Here is a 22,063-nt window from a genome sequence, read left to right on the forward strand (position 1 = left end):
CAGGAGAGGATGGCCCAGGTCCCTCTACAGGAGAGGATGGCCCAGGTCCCTCTACAGGAGAGGATGGCCCAGGTCCCTCTACAGGAGAGGATGGCCCAGGTCCCTCTACAGGAGAGGATGGCCCAGGTCCCTCTACAGGAGAGGATGGCCCAGGTCCCTCTACAGGAGAGGATGGCCCAGGTCCCTCTACAGGAGAGGATGGCCCAGGTCCCTCTACAGGAGAGGATGGCCCAGGTCCCTCTACAGGAGAGGATGGCCCAGGTCCCTCTACAGGAGCACGTGTTCTCAGAGTGTTCCAGAGAGAGGATCCTGGGCCTGCTGGCGGCCATGTTGCCTCCAGCCAAACCGGTATGACTTTGGACATTTTACGCTAATATTCTATATTGCAGTAGTAATAGTTCATTATTGTCAAATCAACATTGCAAGTCTGTGATCTCATCCGATGCCTGACATTATTTTGCTCTCCATCATCAGGGCAGCACTCTGTCCCTGTCCAGCCTGAGCCCCATCCTTCCCCAGCTCTTCAGAGTGGTCATCTCCAACGCCGGCTGCCTCAACGAGACCTACCACCTGACCCTTGGCCTTCTGGGTCAGCTGCTGCTCCGCATCGCTCCCGCCGAGGCCGACGCTGCCGTCGTGGAGGCCCTGGCGGACAAATACGAGCTGCTCGGCCAAGGAGAGGCGGCGGCCGCCGCGGCCGACATGGTGGGCTGGAAGAGCACGCAGCTTCTCTTCAGCCTCGGAGCCGTCTGTCTGGACAGGTACAAATGCAGACCTTCGCTCGTCAGGAGTTTCAGTGTGTCATTTTCTACCTCTCCCAACGTGCATTAACAATACCACGGGAGATCTTGTGGTACGCGCATAGTTATTTAATTACGCACTTGTGGAATAACAATATTGACTATTCTCCTCAGCTTGAATGGTAAATGGTGCATTTATATAGCGATTGTGCATTACATTCACCCATTCACACGCACATTCACGCACCAATGCCGGAGGAAACCATGCAAGGCACCAACCTGCACATCGGGAGCAATTAGGGAGTCTTGCTCAAGTGCACTTCGACACTAACTCTGGGGGAGGTGTCACTCACCTGAGCCACTGCCGCTTAAAACCATATCTCAGCTGTTGGTATTAGTTTTTAGATGCACTTTCACTACCCCAGTGCTGCTGTTATTGCCATATAACATATTTTTCCCTCCACTGTTCTCTCTCTGTCTGTGTGTGTGTGTGTGTGTGTGTGTGTGTGTGTGTGTGTGTGTGTGTGTGTGTGTGCCTGCCTCGTGTGTAGTCGTATCGGTCTGGACTGGGCGTGCTCAGTGGCTGAGATATTGCGCAGCCTGAACGCCTGTCCCCAGTGGAGCCCAGTGATCGCCTGCTTCACCAACCACTGCATCCAGCAGCTGCCACGAACGCTCAAACGCACCAACCTGTTCACTCTGCTGGTTCTGGTGGGCTTCCCAGAGGTTAGACCCCCCCCCCCCCTTCACTGCTTTATTTTTCTTTTCTTTTTTTCCCCCTGAAAGCCATTTTCTACAACATTATGATAGTTGCATTGTTGTTTTTGTCGACTATGACAAAAAAAGTACCTTTTTTCACTGACAAAAACTAAATTGAAACTATATGACAACTAAGCTATGATGACTAAAACTAAGAGTTCAAACTAAGTTTGTCAACAAATAAAAACTAGACTAAAATGTCTCTTCTCTCCTATAGGTATTGTGCATGGGCACCCAGTCGGTGTTTATCGACAACGCCAACGAGCAACACCACATGATCCTGCTCAAGCACTTTACGGAAAAGAACCACGCTGCCGTGGTAGATGTCAAGACGCGCAAGAGAAAGACGGGTCAGTTGCTTCAGTGCATTACTCCCCAGTCACACGGCACTGAATGTGGAAAGAGTCGTCCCCATGCCGACAGACACTAAACTCTTGAGTTCTCTGTGTTCTTTGTATTCTTTTACAGTGAAGGACTATCAGCTGATCCAAGCCCAGGACTCTAGCACAGCAGCTCTCCCGGGCCAGCCAGAGGGACCGAGCACCCCCCAGGCCCCGCTGACCCACTATCTGAGCAATTTCACCTCCATCATCAGCCACCTGCTGCAGAGCAGCCAGGACAACAATTCCCCTGACGCCGTTGAAGCTTCCTGGGTCCTTTCTCTGGCCCTTAAGGGCCTCTACAATACGCTCAAGGTAAAAACTGTGGCGCAGTCGGTAGTACAGGTCAATCTCTATTCCTTGAGCTTTTGGGCCTGTGGCTCCCCGGCTACTATAATGCCTCCCCCTGCCCAGCTGGGGCGCCTGATGGAGGGGAAAGGAATAACGTTGGAATAACGTGTTCCTTCCATGCCCTATGTCCAGCTGGGGAAACTCCCCCCGGTCAGGTGAAAAGAAGCGGCTTAGACTCCTCATGCATGGAAGGAAGCATGAGATCAGTCCATTGCTCTCCCCAGGTTGGCAGAGGGAGTTTAATTAGTGCCCAGGATTACAATTGACACTGGGTGAAAAAAATGGGTTACAAAAATCGTGGGATAAAAAATATATAATTTCAACACGATTTATGGGTTTTCTAGTACGTACGGAATTGTAATTCCGTACATATTTATGTAATTCTGTGAGACTGGGTAGTTGAAATAGTTGTTGTCCCCGTGTGTAGAAACACGGTGTGGAACAAGCCCAGGAGGCCATTCAGCGGTCCGGTCTGACCCAGCTGCTGGTGAGGAAGTGCAGCAAGGGGACGGGCTTCAGCAAGCTGTGGCTGCTCCGAGACCTGGAGATCCTCTCCGTCATGCTGTACTGCTCCAAGAGGGAGATCCACTCCATGGCGCAGGACCCCGAACGGGACGACCGGGAGCAGGAGAAGGAGCACGACTCGGACCACTCCAGCTGCTGTGCCGACGACCCCGACCCCAACCGGCCCGACCCGCTGGAGGGCCTGGACGAGGAGACCAAAATCTGCTTCCAGGTGCGTGATCAAAATGAACCCATGGGATACATCCCCTCAATATTGTCCCCACCCTTCCCCATAAAAACATGAAAGAAGCAGAGGACTTCTTTTTTTGAAAAGTCACTATAACAACATAGCCTCTGACAGAGGCAGTTCTTTTTTTCTCCAGTACTGGGTCTTTGGTACACACCGTGTTGTGATCTCAGTCAACAGTCGGCATAGTGTCTCCTCTCCACTGGCGCTGTACGCGTGTACTGTACACATGGAAGAGGTTGTTAACCAGCCTGAGGAGGAGGTCCCATAATTTGTTTTCCTTAAAAAGAAATCTCAAAACGCTCCTTTCACCTGGACCGTTTGGCATAAGGTGGTAGTCTGAGCTGTCTGAAGTCAGTCTTTTTCCTCATTCTTGTCAGTTCCAATCAAACCAAACACGTTTTAGTCTGTCTTGGTGCGTGCTCATGTGAAGTTCAATGATGTCGTGAACCTTATCAACAACCAATAGGTGAACCCAAGCACCAAACGGGTAGATGGATAAGTAGGATGGCGGCGGATAAGTAGGAGGGCGGCGGTGGCTCAGGGGTAGAGTGCCTGGATGGTAACCATAAGGTTGCCAGTTCGAACCCGGGCTCCCCCAGAGTTACTGTCGAAGTGTCCTTGAGCAAGACACTGAACCCCTAATTGCTCCCGATGTGCTAGTTGGTGCCTTGCATGGTTTCCGCTGCCATCGGTGTATGAATGTGTGTGTGAATGGGTGAATGTAATGCACAATCTCTGTAAAGCGCCTTGGATAAAGGCGCTATATAAATGCACCATTTACCATTTACCATTTAGGATGGAGCGGATGACAACAACAGAGCTCTGATAGTCTGGTGACCCGAACCGAGTCGAGTGAAAACTTGTGTGGTTCGATACTGCGTGACTAATGTTATCCAAAATGCAACTCAAAAGTATGTTGGAAAATGGCATACTAATTAGATCAGACACGCTCATTTAAAATGGCCTGATGGTGGCGCTAAAGGGAACGTCATGTTGAAAATCTGCAGGTTTCTTCTTGTTGGGACATCAAATATCATGGTAAAGTGGCCATTACTTCAAGATTCAAGATATGTTGGACAAACAGACGGAAGTCATTACATATCCTACTTTTAAGTTTGAGTAAAAAGATATCATCACAGACATCATGGCAAAAGAAAAACCAGACTTGAGACTGGCTAAGAGGGATGCTAGATTTATTCTCCCAGCTATTGTAAATCAATAGTGAGTCAGTAATATTTAGGCATACGCATATCTCAATAATATGTCCTGTGTGTGACGCAGATCACCCACGATGCCTTAAACGCGCCTCTGCACATCTTGCGAGCCATGTACGAGCTGCAAATGAAGAGGACCGACTCTTTCTTCCTCGAGGTGCAGAAGAGGTCAGAGTCGACACTGTGACACTGCTGGAAAATAAACATTCCTATTCACGCAGTCACGCATATACAGTATTCCCTGTATCTCTTTTGTCGTCATAATGAGGAGGTTACTTTTTATGTCAAATCTACAGATTTGACGGAGATGTGATCAAAACGGACGAAACGATCCGCACACTGGCCCAGAAGTGGCAACCGACCAAACGCCCTCGCTCCGAGGAGAGGAGCACCAAGGCCGTGGACACCGACATGATTGTGGTGTCCTGCGTGGTGAGACTTTTGTTAAACCCTTTTTTGGAACGTAAAAAAAAAAGTTCTGCCAAGTCTTTGTCGCATGATACAAGATACCAACGCAGTTGCGTAAAGTCCCGCCCCCCGCCTGCCTCTGATTGACCTACTGAATGTCCCCATCTGTGACGCGCACGGAACTGCTTCGCCTCTAGTCATGTGTCACATTCACAAGCATGGAAATGGTTCCGGTGTCACAGTACCAGTAAATGCCCCCTCCCCCTTGCGACTTTCCCTACTTGGGGGCTCTGGGGGACGAAGATTTACCATTCTGTCCATATCGGGTTGCAATTTGAACGGGGCAAATTTGAACGTTCGACGCGGCAACTCGTGCGCTTTAGCACGCTCGGTGGTGTCTCTCGTGGCTCGAGACACACTCTAAAACTATACTTTGTCGGCCCCAAAAAAAAGTAGTTCGCAGTTGTTGGGGGGGAAAAATGCAGATTTTGAACCCAGGAGGTGTGGATTGGGAGTCTAATGACTAGCAAGGCACGCAACCGATGTGACTAATAGGAGGGGGCCAATCAGAGGCAGGCGGGGGGCGGGTCTTTCCGCAACCGTATCGGTGCCGCGAATGACGCGTCTTTGTCATGTCTTTCTTGGAACTAGATGTAGTTCAAGAAATCGTGGGGGCGCTACACTGCCCCCACAATATCCGGTGGTACTGTGCCGGTTTTGTGTGTATCTAAGCTTTCAGAGAATGTGCTCAAAGACCAAAGAAATGAATGCAGGAAACGGACGGAAGGCTCAGCCTGTATTTTTTTATAGGTACAGTATTTAACATTGACTTAAATAAATTGGCCTTTAGCACATAGACTGCCGGATTTAAACGTCTTTAATCCCCGTTCACTGCTGCATTTCTTCCAGAGTTTTTCCACTAACCTTTGATTTGAGTCCAATATTCTACGTGACTCCTTTTCCACACACGGATGCTTGTGTGGAACGGTCAATTGTCGTGCACGTGTGTGCTAGAGTGTCAATCCGTTTGAAAAACACCGGCGATCGTGTGTAGAGAGCGCCTGGTTACATCATCCCATAGGAATCGACTATGTGAGGTTTTTCCACCAGAGCTCACGGGCACGCTGGAAACTATTTTCTTCCGGTCATGTGATCCACACGTGTGTCTTGTCAGGATGTAGCCACGGAAAGCTTATGATGTCTTATAAATTAGCTAACGGCGCCCTCCAGTGCCAAAAACCAAAATTCGGGAAACTCTGGTTTAACCCATTCTGAACGGGAACCCATTTTGGTGTTTAGCATCATGTTATGCTTTAGCTATTGAAAAATAGCAGATCTACAAGCTCATAGCGCGCCACCGAGTGGCGCGCTACGAGCTTGTAGGTCTGCTATTTTTGAAAAATCGAAGAACGACTGACATTTTTTAGATTCTGATCTCAGGTCCGAACGGGTGTGTGTGTCCCAGTGGAAACCTCGTATGAATCTGATCTCAGGTCAGAATGGGTTAAAGGTTTCATGACATTCATGTTCATTTATTTTTCGTTTTTCTTTTAGGTTTTATGACCTCAATTACACCCAAACAACCTGAGTATGTGCTAATCTGTCTTCCCACTGCTCCTTCCTCCCTTGTGGTCCGTCACAGTCCAAGCCCAGTCACTGTGAGAAGGCCACGGAAGAGATCAACGTCGTGGCCCAGAAGCTCATCACCAACTCTGAGAGCGACCTGCAGCTCAGCTACGCCAAGCAGCGGCGCACCAAGAGCTCTGCGCTTCTGCACAAGGAGCTGGACGCGCGCAGCAATCGCAACGTGCGGCAGTACCTGGTGAAGGTCAGTGTTGTTGATCGACTAAAAACGTACTATGATGAAAAATGGTCGTCGGCTAGCCTTTTTCCACTGAGGAAAACTGGATAAAAACGAAATAAAAACTAACCCATGATGACCAAAACTATGACTAAATATATTTGACATTTTGTCAGCAAATTAAAACTAGACCAAAATGTTAGGGACTAGTGATCAAGAAAACTAAAAGAGATGTCATTTTATGTTTGGTTGCGCTCTGAAAATAGATCTACAAGCTCTGTGAGCATTGTGAGCTTGTAGATCTGCTATTTTCAGAGCACAAGTGTAAAATCGGGCATTACGACGCCATCAAGGCCCGCCAAAACACATTTCAGTCGACAAAATCGACTGTAGATTTAGTCGACTAAAATCTTACGACCTTTAGTGGACTAAAACTAAAGTTAACACTAAAACATTTCAGTTGAGTAAAATGTGACTAAAACTAAATGACGTTTTTTAACACCACCCACCCGCCACCAGAGGGCGCAGCTGTATCACACACAAAAAACACACGCACTCACACACACTAGAAAACTAAAAAATAAATAAAAAAACAACAAAAAAAGAAAACTTTAAAAGAATAACTGGTGCGTGTATGTGTGTGTCAGACTGCCAACAGCTGCGTTCGCTTCCCGCGTTCACACGTCTTACTTGTTCCAAAGACTAACTAAAATATCATAATATTTTTCCCTGTCAAAATCAACACTGGTTGGGTGAAGGTGAACCAGGCCATCGCCACACTGTACGCACGCCACGTGCTGGCCTCTCTGCTGGGCGACTGGCCCGCCGCAACGCCCCTGAGCGAGGAGGCCCTGGAGCTCAGCGGAGCGTCCCACATGGCTTACATTCTGGACATGCTCATGCAACTGGAGGAGAGACCCCTCTGGGAGAAGGTAAGGGGCGTGTGTGTGTGTGTGTGTGTGTGTGTGTGGGCTTGCATTAGTGTTATGCTCTTACTATCAAAATGGTGATCTCTCAAGAACAGATTCCGAGCTGCAAAACCGAATCTGTCAGCAGGGCCATTCAGAACGTGTATACATTGTTTCATAGTGGGAATGAAAACACAGGAAGTGGAGGGCTGAGGGCGGGCCAAACGGGCCAACATCCTGTTATACACATTCTATTGAGGCTTGCCCCCAGAGGCAAATTCAAACGAAATAAACAGTGGAGGGCGCTGTTTTGCCTTATTCTTTTGCCAATGGGTTCCCAGATTGTCAGAATGGTAGTATGTGATTGCATATGTATGTACAGTATGTACTGTGTTGTTAGTTTGTGTGATATCTTAGAGCAGTGTAGTAAATGTGTAAAATGTTAGAGGGGAAAATGTTGCCTTGTGTATGTCTAAATCTTAGAGGCATTGTATTGCCCTTTGCCCCAGTACATGACTAATTCTGAATTTATGTATTTTAAGTGTGCGTGCGTGCGTGCATGTGTGTGAGCGTGTACTGTATTTCCAGTGAGTGTACTGATGTTGTCTGTGGCGTGCTGTGTCCCATCAGATCCTCCAGAGGGTGCTGAAGGGCTGCAGTCAGAGCATGCTGTGCAGTCTCTCTCTAACTGCCTGCCAGTTCATGGAGGAACCAGGCATGGCCGTGCAGGTCCGAGAGTCCAAACACCCCTATGACAACAACACAAACTTTGAGGTGGGTAAACCTAGTGTTCCTGCAACCAAGTCAACTCACTGTAACTCCTTGTATACTGTACCTGGCAACACCAAACAGAATTCAGGTTCTGAGGAGTAGCCGTAGGGGCGGCCGCGCCTTTGCTGCTGCTCCTAGGCTCTGAAACAGCCTGCCTTTTTATTTGTATAAAAAGTGCCAACTCTGAATCTTTTAAATCCCTTCTTTTATTTATTTACATGCCAGTGCGACGGATGTTTTTGCGATGACGTCATCAAATCGCGTCACCTATCTCACTCTGTCCGATGGAATCTACGTCTTAAAACGTATTAAAAACGCGAATTAAACAATGAAAACATAACTCGTTATTGCGAGGGAAGCTGTTCTACAGTCAATTTAATCGTGTAACTTGGGAGGGAAAGTGTTAATGATTGTGTCTTGATCTGTTTGTTGTATCCAATGTTTTGTTGTTGTTGAACTTGCATAATTTAATTGTTGATGGTTTTTGTTCTCACCTTGTACAGCACTTCACAGTCAATTTTGATTGTTGTAAAATGTGCTTTATATAAATTTAGTTTGATTTGATTCTGATGCCTGTTTTTGGAGAACTATTGAGTACTGGGGAAAACTAGGATATTTTGGTGGTGAGAGTGCATTCTGTGTGTCCCTATAGGATAAGGTGCACATCCCAGGGGCCATCTACCTGTCGGTGAAGTTTGACTCGCGCTGCTACACGGAGGAAGGCTGTGATGAGCTCATCATGGCCAGCAGCACTGACTTCCTCCAGGATCTCCACAACTTCAGCGGCTCCCCCCAGAAATGGTCCGACTTTGAGATTCCTGGTAAGACAACAGTCTTTGTGTGTGTTGTATGTATGCATGCTGTCGGCCAGGGGTGGGAAACTTTGAAGATGGAGAGGGCCACTATATTTCCACACTCACTCCAGAGGGCCACATTGCATATACTACAAAAAGATTGCAGATCTACGAGCTCAAAACGCATCGCACTGTCATGCGTTTTGAGCTTGTAGATCTGCTATTATTTGAATTGAAATCCTGAATATTCTTTTATATTTTTTTCAATTAGAATCCTGAAAAATAACATGTTTATTTATTTATTTATTCTTTAACTTTATTTAACTTTATTAACTTAAATGCAAATACATTAGACATAAATAAGACAATAAAATTATAATACTAGTCATTCAGCTACTAATATAGACTGTAGTAATTAAGTAATGTTGTTTGAAATTTTAACAGCTGGAATAAATCAATATTCGGATATTAACCTGCATGCCACATTAAGTGAAGTAGTTAATGTGGCCCCTGTATGCTGATGACGTATGTGGTTGTGACTGACCTGTGACTTTTCTCTCAGGTGATACCCTGCACTACAGGTTTTTTTATGTGGTTGTGACTGACCTGTGACCTTTCTCTCAGGTGATACCCTGCACTACAGGTTTGTTTCTGACATGAGCAACACGGAGTGGGGATACAAGTTCACCGTGACAGGAGGCCACAGAGGACGATTTCAGACAGGTAACAGACTTTGGCACTGTATATCCAGGGGTATAGGAACGTGACATGTAATCAGCGTCAGCTCATTGTAATAGAAATGGGACTTCAGAGGCCAACCACCATTTTGTAAAAGGCAAAAAAATGGAAATCAAACTCTCATATTGCTTTGCAACGCCAAGCTCTTTTTTTGGACACAAATCATATCCTATCAATAGTCTGTATAGTGTGTTATAGATTCAGATTATGGGCCCTATTTTCACCAGTCCCTTGACTGATTTTTTTTCTACTATTTTGAATAGTTCAAATAGCCAATCTACAAGCTCACAACGTGTTGATGTAGTTGGAATATTAGCCGGCAGCATAATTACTAAATTGGGGATAAAAAGGGAGTAAAATAATAATAATAGTAATACTGTACATTATTGAAAAGTTAAGAAAGGTAAAAACTAAATAATAATAATATTCAATCGGGCGCCTGCTGGCCTAGTGGTCCAGGCGCATGCCACATATAGGCTCTGGTCTGACAGCGTGTCACGTGTTCGAGTCCCGTTCATGACGACCTTTGCTGCATGTCTCTCCCCTTCTCTCTCTCCCTCTTTCCTGTCTGTCTTCACTGTAACTATCAATAAAGGCACAAAAGCCAAAAACAAATATGTAGGCATTTTACCCCTTATTCAAACACTTAGTTGTTGATTTACTTCAAACAGGGTTTGAGATCCTGAAGCAGATGTTGGCTGATGACCAAGTGCTCAGTCACCTGCCGCTGTCTGACATCTGGGAGTGGCAGGTGGGCGTGGCCTGCCGTCAAACGGGGAACCAGCGGCTGAAAGCCATCCACCTGTTGCTCCGCCTCCTGCAGTGTCAATCACAAACGTGAGCTCACACCCATACATCCATCCATTCCTCTGAATGCAATGCAAGCGTTTAACACCTACCCTACCCAAACAAGGTGAAATAGCACGGAATTGCAAATCTGTGCATACACAAAAAATCCCTACATATGACACTGGGCGACGTGTTGTCCAGAATTGTAAATAATGTCAAACCCGAACTCACCCAGCCACGGTGAAATAGCACTTCCATACTGGTAGGCATGTAACGATTCACTCAACTCACGATACGATTCGTATCACGATATGAGGTTCACGATACGATTTTTCACGATATTTTAAACAAAAAATATGTTCCACAATCTTTTTTTTATATATATATATATATATATATATAATTTATCTTCCCCCTAAGCTTTTTTCACATATTTTATTTAACTACATTGCAAAAGAAGTAGCATTACTTTTGACAGTGCAGAAACATATTTCCTTCCTTGATGAGCATCAACGACCATCATCACCTGGGCACAGTCACAGACACACACAGCTCCCCTCTACAGTGCTCTACTACTAAGTGACTCATTTCTCTCCAAAAGCACTTGAATATGATAATTCACTAGCCCCCTAAAAAAAAGGGGGAAAAAAATATTTCAATAAACGATTCATATCGTCGGGATAAATGTCGATATACGATATATCGTTACATGCCTACATACTAGTGAAAGCCACGCCTCCGTCGTGGTCAAAACAGTAGTCGTGTATTATGTGCAGATTTTGGGGTTTTCTAGTAGACATGCATGGAATTGCAATTCACACACACCCTCATGCTGACAACAACACTAGTACACTAGCTTTGCTGTTCGTAGTTTGGTGTAAGCATCAGCTGTACTCTTTTCTAGTTAATGCCTGTGTCGTTTGTTGTCCCAGGAGACGAGACACAGGATTTCACTTCACACAGGGTTTGCATACAGGGCTTCACGGAAGCTTAATATCCTGATAGTTACCATGGAGATGAGCTAAGGGATATGTTTGAGGATTTGCATAGCTTCAGACTCTGGTGCTTTATGGCCATGGTGACAGCATCACCATGCCAGAACGTAAAATCTTCCAACAGCTATTTTATTTTGCATTTTTCAGTTTTCTTTCGTCAGAGTCGTTTCTTGGGCATGCTGACACTTTAGCTGACTACCACATAATGTCCATGGTTCAGTTCCGCTCTGAGACCTGCGTTGCACATTGTGCGTAGGACTGTCACCAGTACAAATTTAAGTTGATGATTAATTGTCATACAAACAATTGCGATTAATGATTGAATTGTATGTTTTTATTTATTTTTTAACATTGAACATTGGAACATTACAATTTGTATTTGTTTGCCTTTTAGGCTTCGTAATCACACATTGCACAGGGCAGATATGACAAATATAACTTAAATATACAAAGAAATCACTGACACATAATTATTAGGCCTAAGGCCGATTCTAAAAACGCCTCTAAATCCTGACCTAAGTTTTCTGAAAAACTTCAAATATTTATATAGCAGCATCAATTTTTTTACATTTTTGAATACTGTACATACTGTACAGAACCCCAAAATGGGTTCCCGACCTGACGGGGTAAAACACCAAAAGGGGTTCCCGCCCAGAATGGGTTAAAAAACATCAACAAATGTACAAAATAGCTTGTAGATCTGCTATTACTGTTTTTTCCCACTAATGTTTGAAAATGGAAACGATTGACGATTATGCAAAAACAATTGCGATTATCTCAAATAATTGCAATTAGGCGATTATGTAATAATTGTGACAGGCCTATAGTTGTGCGTGGTGTCGTGTCCTGACTGCATAATGCCGTGTCATCACGTCATCTCTCTTGAAGTCCTGCATAATAAGGCTGCTGTGTCATCATGTGGCTGCGTTGCGTTGCAGGGCCTGCGAGTTGACCCTGCTGCGGCCGCTGTGGCAGCTCTTCCTGACCATGGAGAACAACCTGGGCCAAGACCCCACCAGTATCACTGTGCTGCTGCCCCTCCACAGAGCCCTGACCGAGCTGTTCTTCATCGCCGAGTCCAGAGCCAATGTGAGTAACATTTCTTTCAGCATTTTGTGCGTGGGTGGGTGAATGTAATGCACAATCTATGTAAAGCACTTTGCATAAAAGCACTATATAAATGCACCATTACTGTGTCTGTGCCCATTGGATGTTGCCGCATGTAATGCCACTAGCAAACACCAGGGGGCAGTAGCAGGACGGATACATGAGGGACGTGGAATGATGATATTGGCCTTGGACGCCCTTCAGAACCACACACGGAATTCAGTATCACTGTCGCATTGAACGAAGCGTGAGCTCAGTTCGGGGCTCTCCCCCGGTTGGCAGAGGGAGAGAGTAACGCCTAGGAATACAGTTTAGGCAATTGGCACCGGGTGAAAAATGGGTTACAAAATTGTGGGATTTCAAAAAATGTATAAAAAAATGTCACAGCAATGCTAGGGTTGTGTGCCTCCATCCAGGGGCCTGTTTGTCTTTTTTTTTTTTTTTTACCAGTGCCTCACGATCAAATTCGCATGTGTTTGCTATAGCCTCTGTTTAATGCTTAGTCATCTCTGTTCATCACACAGCATCTGACATGTTCAGAGAGGCGGAACGTAGCAGATGAGAGAGAGAGAGAGAGAGAGAGAGACAGCGAGAGACACTAAACTAGTAATAAGCTAGCTGACATGTTTGGCAGTGTACCATTCATGCCATGCACATATCACAATTGGATTATTGCAACATACAGTTGGGGGTTATAGGCCACAGTAGTCGCTCCGCGTGGCTGTTTAGCTATGGACGAATGCTCCTCGACTACATTTTACCAGCTGTTCTGGAGATACTTAAATTAATACACCAAAACCTTCTCTAGCCATTTTGCTGACACCAACACTGGCTTAGCCTGATTAATAATCAATGTGTAGGCAATTCTTTTCTTTTTCTATTTCTTTTGGTACTGGGCAGTCTTGGCAGACTCGTCTGTTTTCCAGGTTACCACTGACCTCAGACAGTGCAGTAAAGTCTAATTTATTCTTCATTGCACGACTGTGTCGCTCACAGAAAATACTTATTATACTTAAGTATGAATTAGACTTATGCCAGCTGGTCAGCTAGCTTTTATTAGCACAACACAACACCACCATGCCCTCAAACTGGCACAGCAGTTGAGCAAGAGTAAAGTGCTGTGCTGAAAGAGCAGTGTCTTCAGTGTGACTTCCTGATGATGGTGGCTAAAATAAAACCATGCCGTTTACCCTCTCTGCTGCTCAGCCTGGCTCCTCCCACTGCCAGACTCTGACTGGTGCTTGACGCAATGACGACGTTGCATTCAGGATGTGGTTCAAGCCATTATGTGAGGTTTCAGAAGGAGACGGCACTGTACATATGGTGCTGCACCTGAATCCAGGTTGCACTGACTGGAATCTAGGCTATGTGCTCTGTGTTCTCTTGCAGCCACTTTGCAGGGTAAGATCCAAAACAAAACAAAAAGGTGGACATTGTTTTCTTGTTCATGTCTGCATTCACTCCGGTGCATAATATTGACCAGGGGTTCTCAACCTTTTTCTCCCGGAAATGCTTTAGCCATGTCTACTTTATACTATATAAAGAATAAAGATGACAATCTTTAACATGGAAATTATTATGAATATAATATCTAATTGAGATTATCTCAAAACATTGCGATTAGGCAATAATGTAATAATTGTCACAGACCTAGTCGTACTGACAATGGAGCTGTGGATGTGCGTGGACAGAGCTCCATCGTGGCTCACACACACACAGCATGTTGACACACGAACTCGGCAGCGTGCGATGACATACGGCCCTGTTCAACGGCTCCATGTTGACACTGCTGCAAAAACACGGCCGAGCTGCAGAGCAGTTCTGACGTGCCTTCCTTGTGAGTCTTCCAAAATAGCCTTATTTGGTCTGGGACAAGGACCACTGCATTTCTTAAGGTTTAGCACTTAATGCCGTCCAGATTTCCTTGCGTGATGCTTACAGCTGGGGGGGGGCATGTCCATTGAGATATAATGAACTTTCTTCTACCCCCAGGAAGTGAGAGCTATATTTAGGAACCAAAAAATGGCACGTCACGCGCTGGTGACCATACAAATGGTGCTAGGATGTTCCCCAGAATAAACATTTGGGGTGTTGTGTGAGATGGATGGTTCGAGTGTGGCTCTGGACTGTGTCTCCTGGACCCATAAAGGCTCCATTTCGCCAGTGTCTCGGCCCATTTAGTTTGTATTTAGTCTTATCTGTGTGTCGTACCCAGACAACTTCCCATGCTTTATCGTCTCTGCCAGGCGGAAACCTTGTATGTCCAAAAAACCTTTTATAAAATGTTAAACAAGAACCTGTGTTCCAATGCACGCAAATTAATTATTATTCACAAGCTCTTGCTTTTACTTGCTTAAATATTTATACTTCTATTATACTAGAGGTAAAATCACACCCGTGTAAAGTGAGGGGCGCTCTTATCATCGTACATCATCATAAATCATCTCATTCCAGCCAATCACAATTTGCGTCCTCGCCTTCGTCATCAGTGTTTGTGGTTACGCAATGTGTGTGTTTACACAAACACTCAAAATTGTCCAGTCATTGTCGATGTCTTTTAATATTTGTGTTAAGACAAAATTTGGGTTACACGCACCAAAAGCTGGACATAGGAGGGGCTAACTCCCCTCAAAAAGGATGGATTTGGAGATACGTGGTGTCTACCCAACCAACAGTGATGTTATGTAACCTGAGGTATGTCTTCACTATGGGGCCTTGGTGGTGGAAGCTCTGATTTGATTTGATGGTAATTTTAAATAACCTTTCCAACATTCCACCACGGCTTTGACGGAGATATGGAGATGATAAGTGGTCAGGGGGAACGGGAACCAAGCCTCATTTATAACTGGAGCATAGTAAGGCAGATAGCGTTGCATGTTCCTTCCTATACACTGCACTTATCCTGCTTGACATTACTTAACCCGTTTAGACCTGAGACCAGATTCTACAAATGTCTTTTAACCCATTTTGGCCTGACCTCGAAATGTAAAAAAAGATCTTCTAAATCCTCCAGTTTTCTGAAATAGATCGTAGATCTGCTATTTATCAATAGCTAAATCATAACATAATGTTTACAACACCAAAATGGGTTAAATCATTTTCTGATACGTTTCTATAGCAGTGGACCCAAAAACGTATATGTATTTGGCCGCTGGCCCCCATCTGAAACCTGTTTGTTTCAGGGACCCCCCAGAAGCAAGGTTATGAGTTAAAAAACGTTTGCTGTGAAAGAATAATATAAATTATTCCAAGAATTGCACACATTTTCACGACTTTAAAAAGGCAGATCTACAAGCTCGTAGTGCGGCACTCAGTGCCACACTATGAGCTTGTAGATCTGCTATTTTTCAACAGCTGAAGTTTAAAATTATCATTAAAGTCCCGTCCTAGATGGCCCTAGAAGGCCCTTCGCTCCTCTAGGGTGCGTAGGCATTTGACATATAAGTCCACCACTTTACTCTGGTAATGGCGGTTCTTTTCAGAGCTGCCCGCTCTCTTGACATTTCTTCCTGGACACGTCTTCTCCATCTATTCCTCAGGGGCTACATTCTTATCTCTTTCCTTGAGAGTTACTTTTCAGGGCTTGTCGGATGATGTTTTGTGAGGTTATTATGCCGTTCTTACATCGCACGGACCAAAACAACTCTGCCGCGAATCCTCTGCCTAGAGTGAAGACAGTGTGTGGGAGGGGGCTGCACTTCCTGGTTGCCCAGGATCTCTTCTTCTACTGTGGTATTTTGCGCATTTGACTGACACTGGCCTAATGATCCCGCCAGTTCTTTGCACTGTCTTGTCCTGTTTTGCACTAATGTTGTTGTAACTGCACTCTGCTGTCCCTCCAAACCAAATTCCGAACATGTTTACATGTCATGGCAATAAAGTCTTCTGATTCTGATTCTAGTGTAACGGGAGGGAATGTGTTAATATGTGTTGATGAATGTTTTTGGTAGCCTGTGTGCTTTGTTGTTCTCCAAGTCGAAGATCCATACAGCATAACCTTTTTCACGCCGCGGTTTGAAGATAACGTATTTTGTTATTACTTTTACTTTTACGGCTTGTGGAGATTTTGTTTCATGGATCAACCACATTCTAATGTGTTTTCCAGGCACAAGGCATTTTCCAGGAGTACCTACTAGCAATGACCACTGATGAGCAGCTCCTGAACCACACAGCTCTGGTAAGACCTTTTCACTTCTCTCCTAGTGCATGGTGTCCCCCAAGGGTCTATGATGGGTGTAGTGCTTTTGTTTCCTACACCAAATTTCTTGGCTGAAAATAGACGAAGTGTAGCAATTGTTGTGAGTCTATAGATCAGCTTTTTCATGTGGTTTAAGGTGTCTCTAGTCCTAAATTGTCATAAGCTCATTACATAACATTCTTTTCATCTTCTTTTTAACTCACCATTCTGATTCAAATGTTTTCCCATCAGTCTTTGTTTTTCACAACTTCTCAGAAGAAATATTTGCGTGAATGTAATTCACTATACAGTATACAGTAGGTAGAGAGTCAAAAGAGATCTCGTTCAGTCAGTGTCCAGGTGCTGGACACTGGCTCCACTTTTTGAGTGGTGCAACCACTCCTATAGACAGCTAAGTGTGTCCCTGGCTGGCTGTGTCCCTGGGTCTGAGCACGGAAATAGCATATTTTCACCACCAAGTGTCACTGATGTGCAGCCTAATACACACACACACACGCACAGAGGCCAGGAAGGAGACCTTGTACTGCAGGGGTAGGAAACCTTAGGCACCGGTGCCAACATCGGCACCAAGGATGGTGATCACTGGCACACTGGCATGTGTGTGTGAGAGAGCATTTTTGATGAACTATTTAAAAATAGAAATGTACTCAAATAAAGTCCCTCACATTTGTATGCAAATTACATCGTGTACATAATTCTACATTCATTAAAACTCTGAACTCTGACTTTGGAGGGAGTCTGGGAGAGAATCGAGGTTATTGTTTTGAGTCTAATGATCATTATAACAATGTAAAACATGTAAACGGTTATTGTAGCGCTGTCTGTTGCTACTGTGGGTTCCTCTCAGTCACATGGAATGACAGACAGCTTGATGCAGGTTCACTCATTTATTGGCTCCACACAGCCGTGCTGGGAACATTGCCTGCCACGCAAATTTTAGTTCAGTAGGTCTTCTCTTGCACTCTCTGCTCTCTGTGTGGCCAAGCCCCACGCCCAACACTCTACTAAATAGAGATCAACCTCGTTAGTCATAATCACAAACACCTGCCATTTAAAAAACCCTGACACTGACTGCTCCCATGAGTCACTCCCCCCATCTCCACCTACAGCAGAGCCCAAATCAAACCCCACAGTTACATTCGTGGACAATCAAAATGATTGTCATTAAAATTACCGTTGACAATTGACATGGCACATCTAGAAAATAAAATCATGGCACTTTGTTTCCAAAAGGTTGCAGACCCCTGTTGTACAGTACTGTATACATACGGGTAGACAGGTCACAGATTTAATTTGTATTTTTTGCTGCTCAACATTAACCAGCAATAAATAAGATGAGCTATATCTTCCACTCAGTGTACTGTGTGTTTCCATTGGAGGCGGCGAGCGCTTTAGAGGAGGGGGGGGGCGGGTCATGTGGGTGGAGGGACAGAGTGGAGTTGTGGGTGGTTGGATGGAGGAGGTTACTTTCGTATTGAAAAATAACAGCGGAGTAGATGGTGTTTGTGATGTGGAAAACGGATCACTTTCATTAATCAGTCCACGGAGAGCTCCTTGGTATGGCAATACATTATTGTTAGTCAGCAGCCAGAGGCCACAGATTCTGGATTACTGAACAGAACAGACCTTAAGCAACACTTCCACTGGAGATGTCTTTCGAGTCCTCGCTGTAAAGCAAACCGTGGAACTAACAAAGATAATCATGCACTCTGTCTATAATTGAAATTAAAAAGTCTATTAGAGAGAGAAACGCAACTTAACTTTCAGGCCCTCAGTCATAGTTGCCATTTTGCCTGATTTCTCTATAATAGATGTTTTAATTGCTAAATAAAATTGATGGATCCCTTGCCTCCAGTGTTACAGCATTGTGCATCTCCCTGAACTGCTTTATTCCATCATTGTACAAATTCACTCACTTTTTCCCTTGTTGTCGTTTTTGAATCACACAGGCTCTGAAGAACATTGCCGCCATCAGCCTGGCTATCAATTACCCCAACAAATCCACCAAGCTGCTCGACGGGTCGCCCTGAGAGGACCGGACCATTTAAGAGATTTGACCGAGGTGATTTTAGAGGGTATGATTGCAGCCTGGAGGCGACCCATCTTCACGTTAACTCAGCTTGGCTCACTTTGATCCAGGGGATGAAGGCGTTGTTCCCCCCACACAACAACCTCTACTTACTGTAGGGACTCCCAGTGACATGCGTCTACTCTCTCCGTTCCTCTAGACAGAGAAGGGGGGAGGGGGGGGGCTTACTAATCACAGTTCCGTTGGCCTTAGGTGAATCCAATATATCAGCATGTGCTTTATTGGAACAAGTGTCTTTTTTTAAATTATTTTTATTTTGAAGTTTTACTTGACGATGCTGTGCTAAAAGTTGAGGTGTGCCAAATCTGCCACTCCCACACGGAAGAAGTATTTTTCTTTCTTTTTTTCTTTTTTTAACTCTGTTCATTTTCTTTTGAATTGTCTCTAAACAAAAGCCACTTTGCGTACACACGATTGATAATGGTGACAGAAAGCAGCAAGCAGGTCACCTTGCCTGCATGCCGGCCGAGCGTCTCTGTGGACATGTAGAACGTGTCTAAAAATACGGCCCGGGACGGTGGATTCTCATTAGTCACAATGTGGAGACACTTCTGACCTACTAGCTCACTCAATTCCTCTCCTCCTCCAGCTTACTGAGGGAAAAAAGTTGATTATTATTATTATTATAAAACGTTTGATTTTCATTTATTTTTAATACTAGGACTAGGATTTGCCTGTGAATTCCTTCCTGAAAAAGATGAAAAGGCTCTAACTTTTTGGTGTGAGAAGTGGGAGTCTTAATAATAATGGCTACTGCACCACTTCAAAGTTGACCACGGAATGATGTACATTAGAGTTGATATACTGTTACACCCGTACAGTGTGTAGGGTGGGAGCGTTTTTCTTTTTCTTTGTTTTTGACAGAAATTATAAAGAATAATTTAACAACTTTTCCCCCCTTTCTTTCATGTTGGTGCCATTAAACAAAACGCATATAGGACTGCCCAAACGGAACACCAATGCAAACATTTTGCCCTGAACCATTGAGGCATTGGAACGGAAATCTATCGTCCACCTCAAACCTCAGCCTGTGCTCTGTTACTTGACTTCAAGGATAGCACAAAACAAATTGATATACAGGAAACTAGAAGGACTTGAAATATTTATTTTAAGAGAAAAAGGCCTGATGCAAACAGAAAATAAATGTCTAATAAAAACCAGAACCATAGTGATTGAAAATAGGGGTAAGGAGAGGTGTATCATCTACTCTGGAGGGAGATGAAAGAAACAATGAATACATTTCCTGTGATTACATAACGCCAGGAGGAGATGTGTGGAAACGGCAGGGTTTACGAGCTTACGAGCAGGTGTTGGGTGGTGGATATATGTTCTAAATATACTAAATGTGTAATTGTGTGTGAATTCTAAAAAGTATGAATCCGAATCTGAATTCCTTTTCTGTCATTGTACAGTGTACAGCACAATTTACTGATGGTGCACTCACACACACACAGTTAAGCAAATGTACGGGTGAAACATAATGATATATATGCGTTTGCTGTAACCTCTAAAACAATGATACATAATATACTGTAAACTAATTCCAACAGCTAAGATATTGCACTTCAGGATATTGCACATTTTCTGAATTGCAAGTAGTACAAGAAAGAAATGGACGCTTACAAAGGTGCAATTAAAATGTCAACATCTGTGCAGTTCTGTAAACATGTAGTGGGGATAGTTTGGCAATATTCAGTTCCTGTATGGCTCTGGCGTTGAAGCTGTTCTTAAAGCGCCACTTCACCCCTTTTGCAACCAGATCTTATTTTAATGATGTTTGGGAGACAAACACTTTCCTGTGGTTTGTATGTGGGTAATTTGTGTTTTACACTGGTCTCACTGCTGGATTACTACAAGGACCATGATGCTTTGCTGCACTCACCGCACCTTGTGGAGAGGGGAGGGTTGTCTTACTGAGACAAGTAGTCCAGGAAGTAAGTGAGACCATTGTCCATGACATCGCTGGCACTTTGAAATACTAAAATATTTAAAAAAAATGAACTGAGTGGTGCAACTCCCCCCCCCCCCCCCCCCACCTCTCTCTCATTAGCAGGCAACAGTGCAGCACTATCCCACTCTGTTTCTGGCACAACAGCGCCCCTACTGGTACTCAGTCATATACTGATGCTCATTAACGTCACATAGGTGGGTGAACAACACATAGACACGGACATTGCGCACACGGACATTGCGCACACAAAAGAAAAACATGAAAGTGTTTCTTGTCTCCCAAACATCATTAAAATAAGATCTGGTTGCAAAAGGGGTGAAGTGGCCCTTTAACTATTTTTTTTTGTTGCTAAGTATGTATATATTCGTACCCCCCAGCTATGGGACGTTATCAGCGAGGTACGTACATATTTGTACCCCCCGGCCCCCCGTATACTCCTGATATGAAGCGCTCACCACCAGCTATGGGACGTTACAACTCTTTATTTACCTCTGTTCAAAGCAGGATTTTCAAAGCTCCATAACTCAGAAACTACGAGCGCTGTCCTTGTCATCCATCCAAAGTTCGGATGTCATTTATTACTTTTTCTCGCATCGCTCCCGACATGTAAATTTTTCTGGCGAGAGTTAAATGGTGTGAGTTAATGCTAATGATAGCCGATGGTTACAGTGATGGTGTGCAGGGGGTACAAAGGGGATGAAACTGATCTTAAAGTGACTTTTTCTTCATTTTTTTAAGATATGTTTTTGGCTTTTTCTGCATTTATTGATAGGTTGAAAGTAGACTGACAGGAACTGGGGAGAGAGATTGGGGGGAAGACACGTGGCAAAGGCCGTTGGGATTGGGAGTCGAACCCGCAGCACGCCGTCAGGCTGGCTCAGCAGCCTAGGTGCCCTAGCAGTAGAGCTAACCGTCCGGGCCTTAAAGTGAACGCAAACTCTGGCACAACTTAACTACACTTTTGCTACCACCCTGCGGCACAGAATTAATTAAGTTTGTTTGTGCTTGATGGTGGAAGTTTAAACCCACCACCACCTTCAAACAAAGTCTTGTTTCAAGAAGTAGAGAAAGGGGACGCGGGTTTAAACTCAATTTTTGTTCTTTCTTTTTTCTTTTTTAGAATGAAACCACGGTGGTGTACTGTATGCCAAAGAAACCCATTGTGAGTCATCAAAATGAGCTCCCTCCACTTTTCATCATATTGCTGAGGGGAAATGGGTTAGAATATCCTTATTTATTTTTTGATAGACCCTATAAGCATCTTTGGTGTTTTTGTTTACATGACTGTCAGCCACAGCGGGGAGCATAATTCATAA

General features: G+C 44.5%; 1 protein-coding gene across 1 annotated transcript in view; it reads left to right on the forward strand.

Annotated features, from left to right (window-relative positions):
* zzef1 (zinc finger, ZZ-type with EF hand domain 1) overlaps positions 1-19,684 on the forward strand; it is a 51,765-nt gene extending 32,081 nt beyond the window's left edge. Inside the window, exons 40-56 of the mRNA XM_083781991.1 lie at positions 208-348; positions 475-761; positions 1,292-1,466; positions 1,717-1,849; positions 1,968-2,194; positions 2,658-2,966; positions 4,266-4,366; positions 4,495-4,630; positions 6,249-6,434; positions 7,166-7,339; positions 7,946-8,089; positions 8,739-8,907; positions 9,505-9,603; positions 10,290-10,455; positions 12,341-12,491; positions 16,615-16,686; positions 18,657-19,684. Coding sequence (XP_083638117.1) covers positions 208-348; positions 475-761; positions 1,292-1,466; positions 1,717-1,849; positions 1,968-2,194; positions 2,658-2,966; positions 4,266-4,366; positions 4,495-4,630; positions 6,249-6,434; positions 7,166-7,339; positions 7,946-8,089; positions 8,739-8,907; positions 9,505-9,603; positions 10,290-10,455; positions 12,341-12,491; positions 16,615-16,686; positions 18,657-18,737 — 2,751 coding nt within the window. The 3' untranslated portion in view covers positions 18,738-19,684. The remainder of the gene's footprint in view (positions 1-207; positions 349-474; positions 762-1,291; positions 1,467-1,716; positions 1,850-1,967; positions 2,195-2,657; positions 2,967-4,265; positions 4,367-4,494; positions 4,631-6,248; positions 6,435-7,165; positions 7,340-7,945; positions 8,090-8,738; positions 8,908-9,504; positions 9,604-10,289; positions 10,456-12,340; positions 12,492-16,614; positions 16,687-18,656) is intronic.
* The last annotated feature ends 2,379 nt before the right edge of the window (positions 19,685-22,063 follow it).

This window comes from Protomyctophum parallelum, assembly GCF_964188405.1.
Source record: "Protomyctophum parallelum genome assembly, chromosome: 1".
NCBI lineage: Eukaryota > Metazoa > Chordata > Actinopteri > Myctophiformes > Myctophidae > Protomyctophum > Protomyctophum parallelum.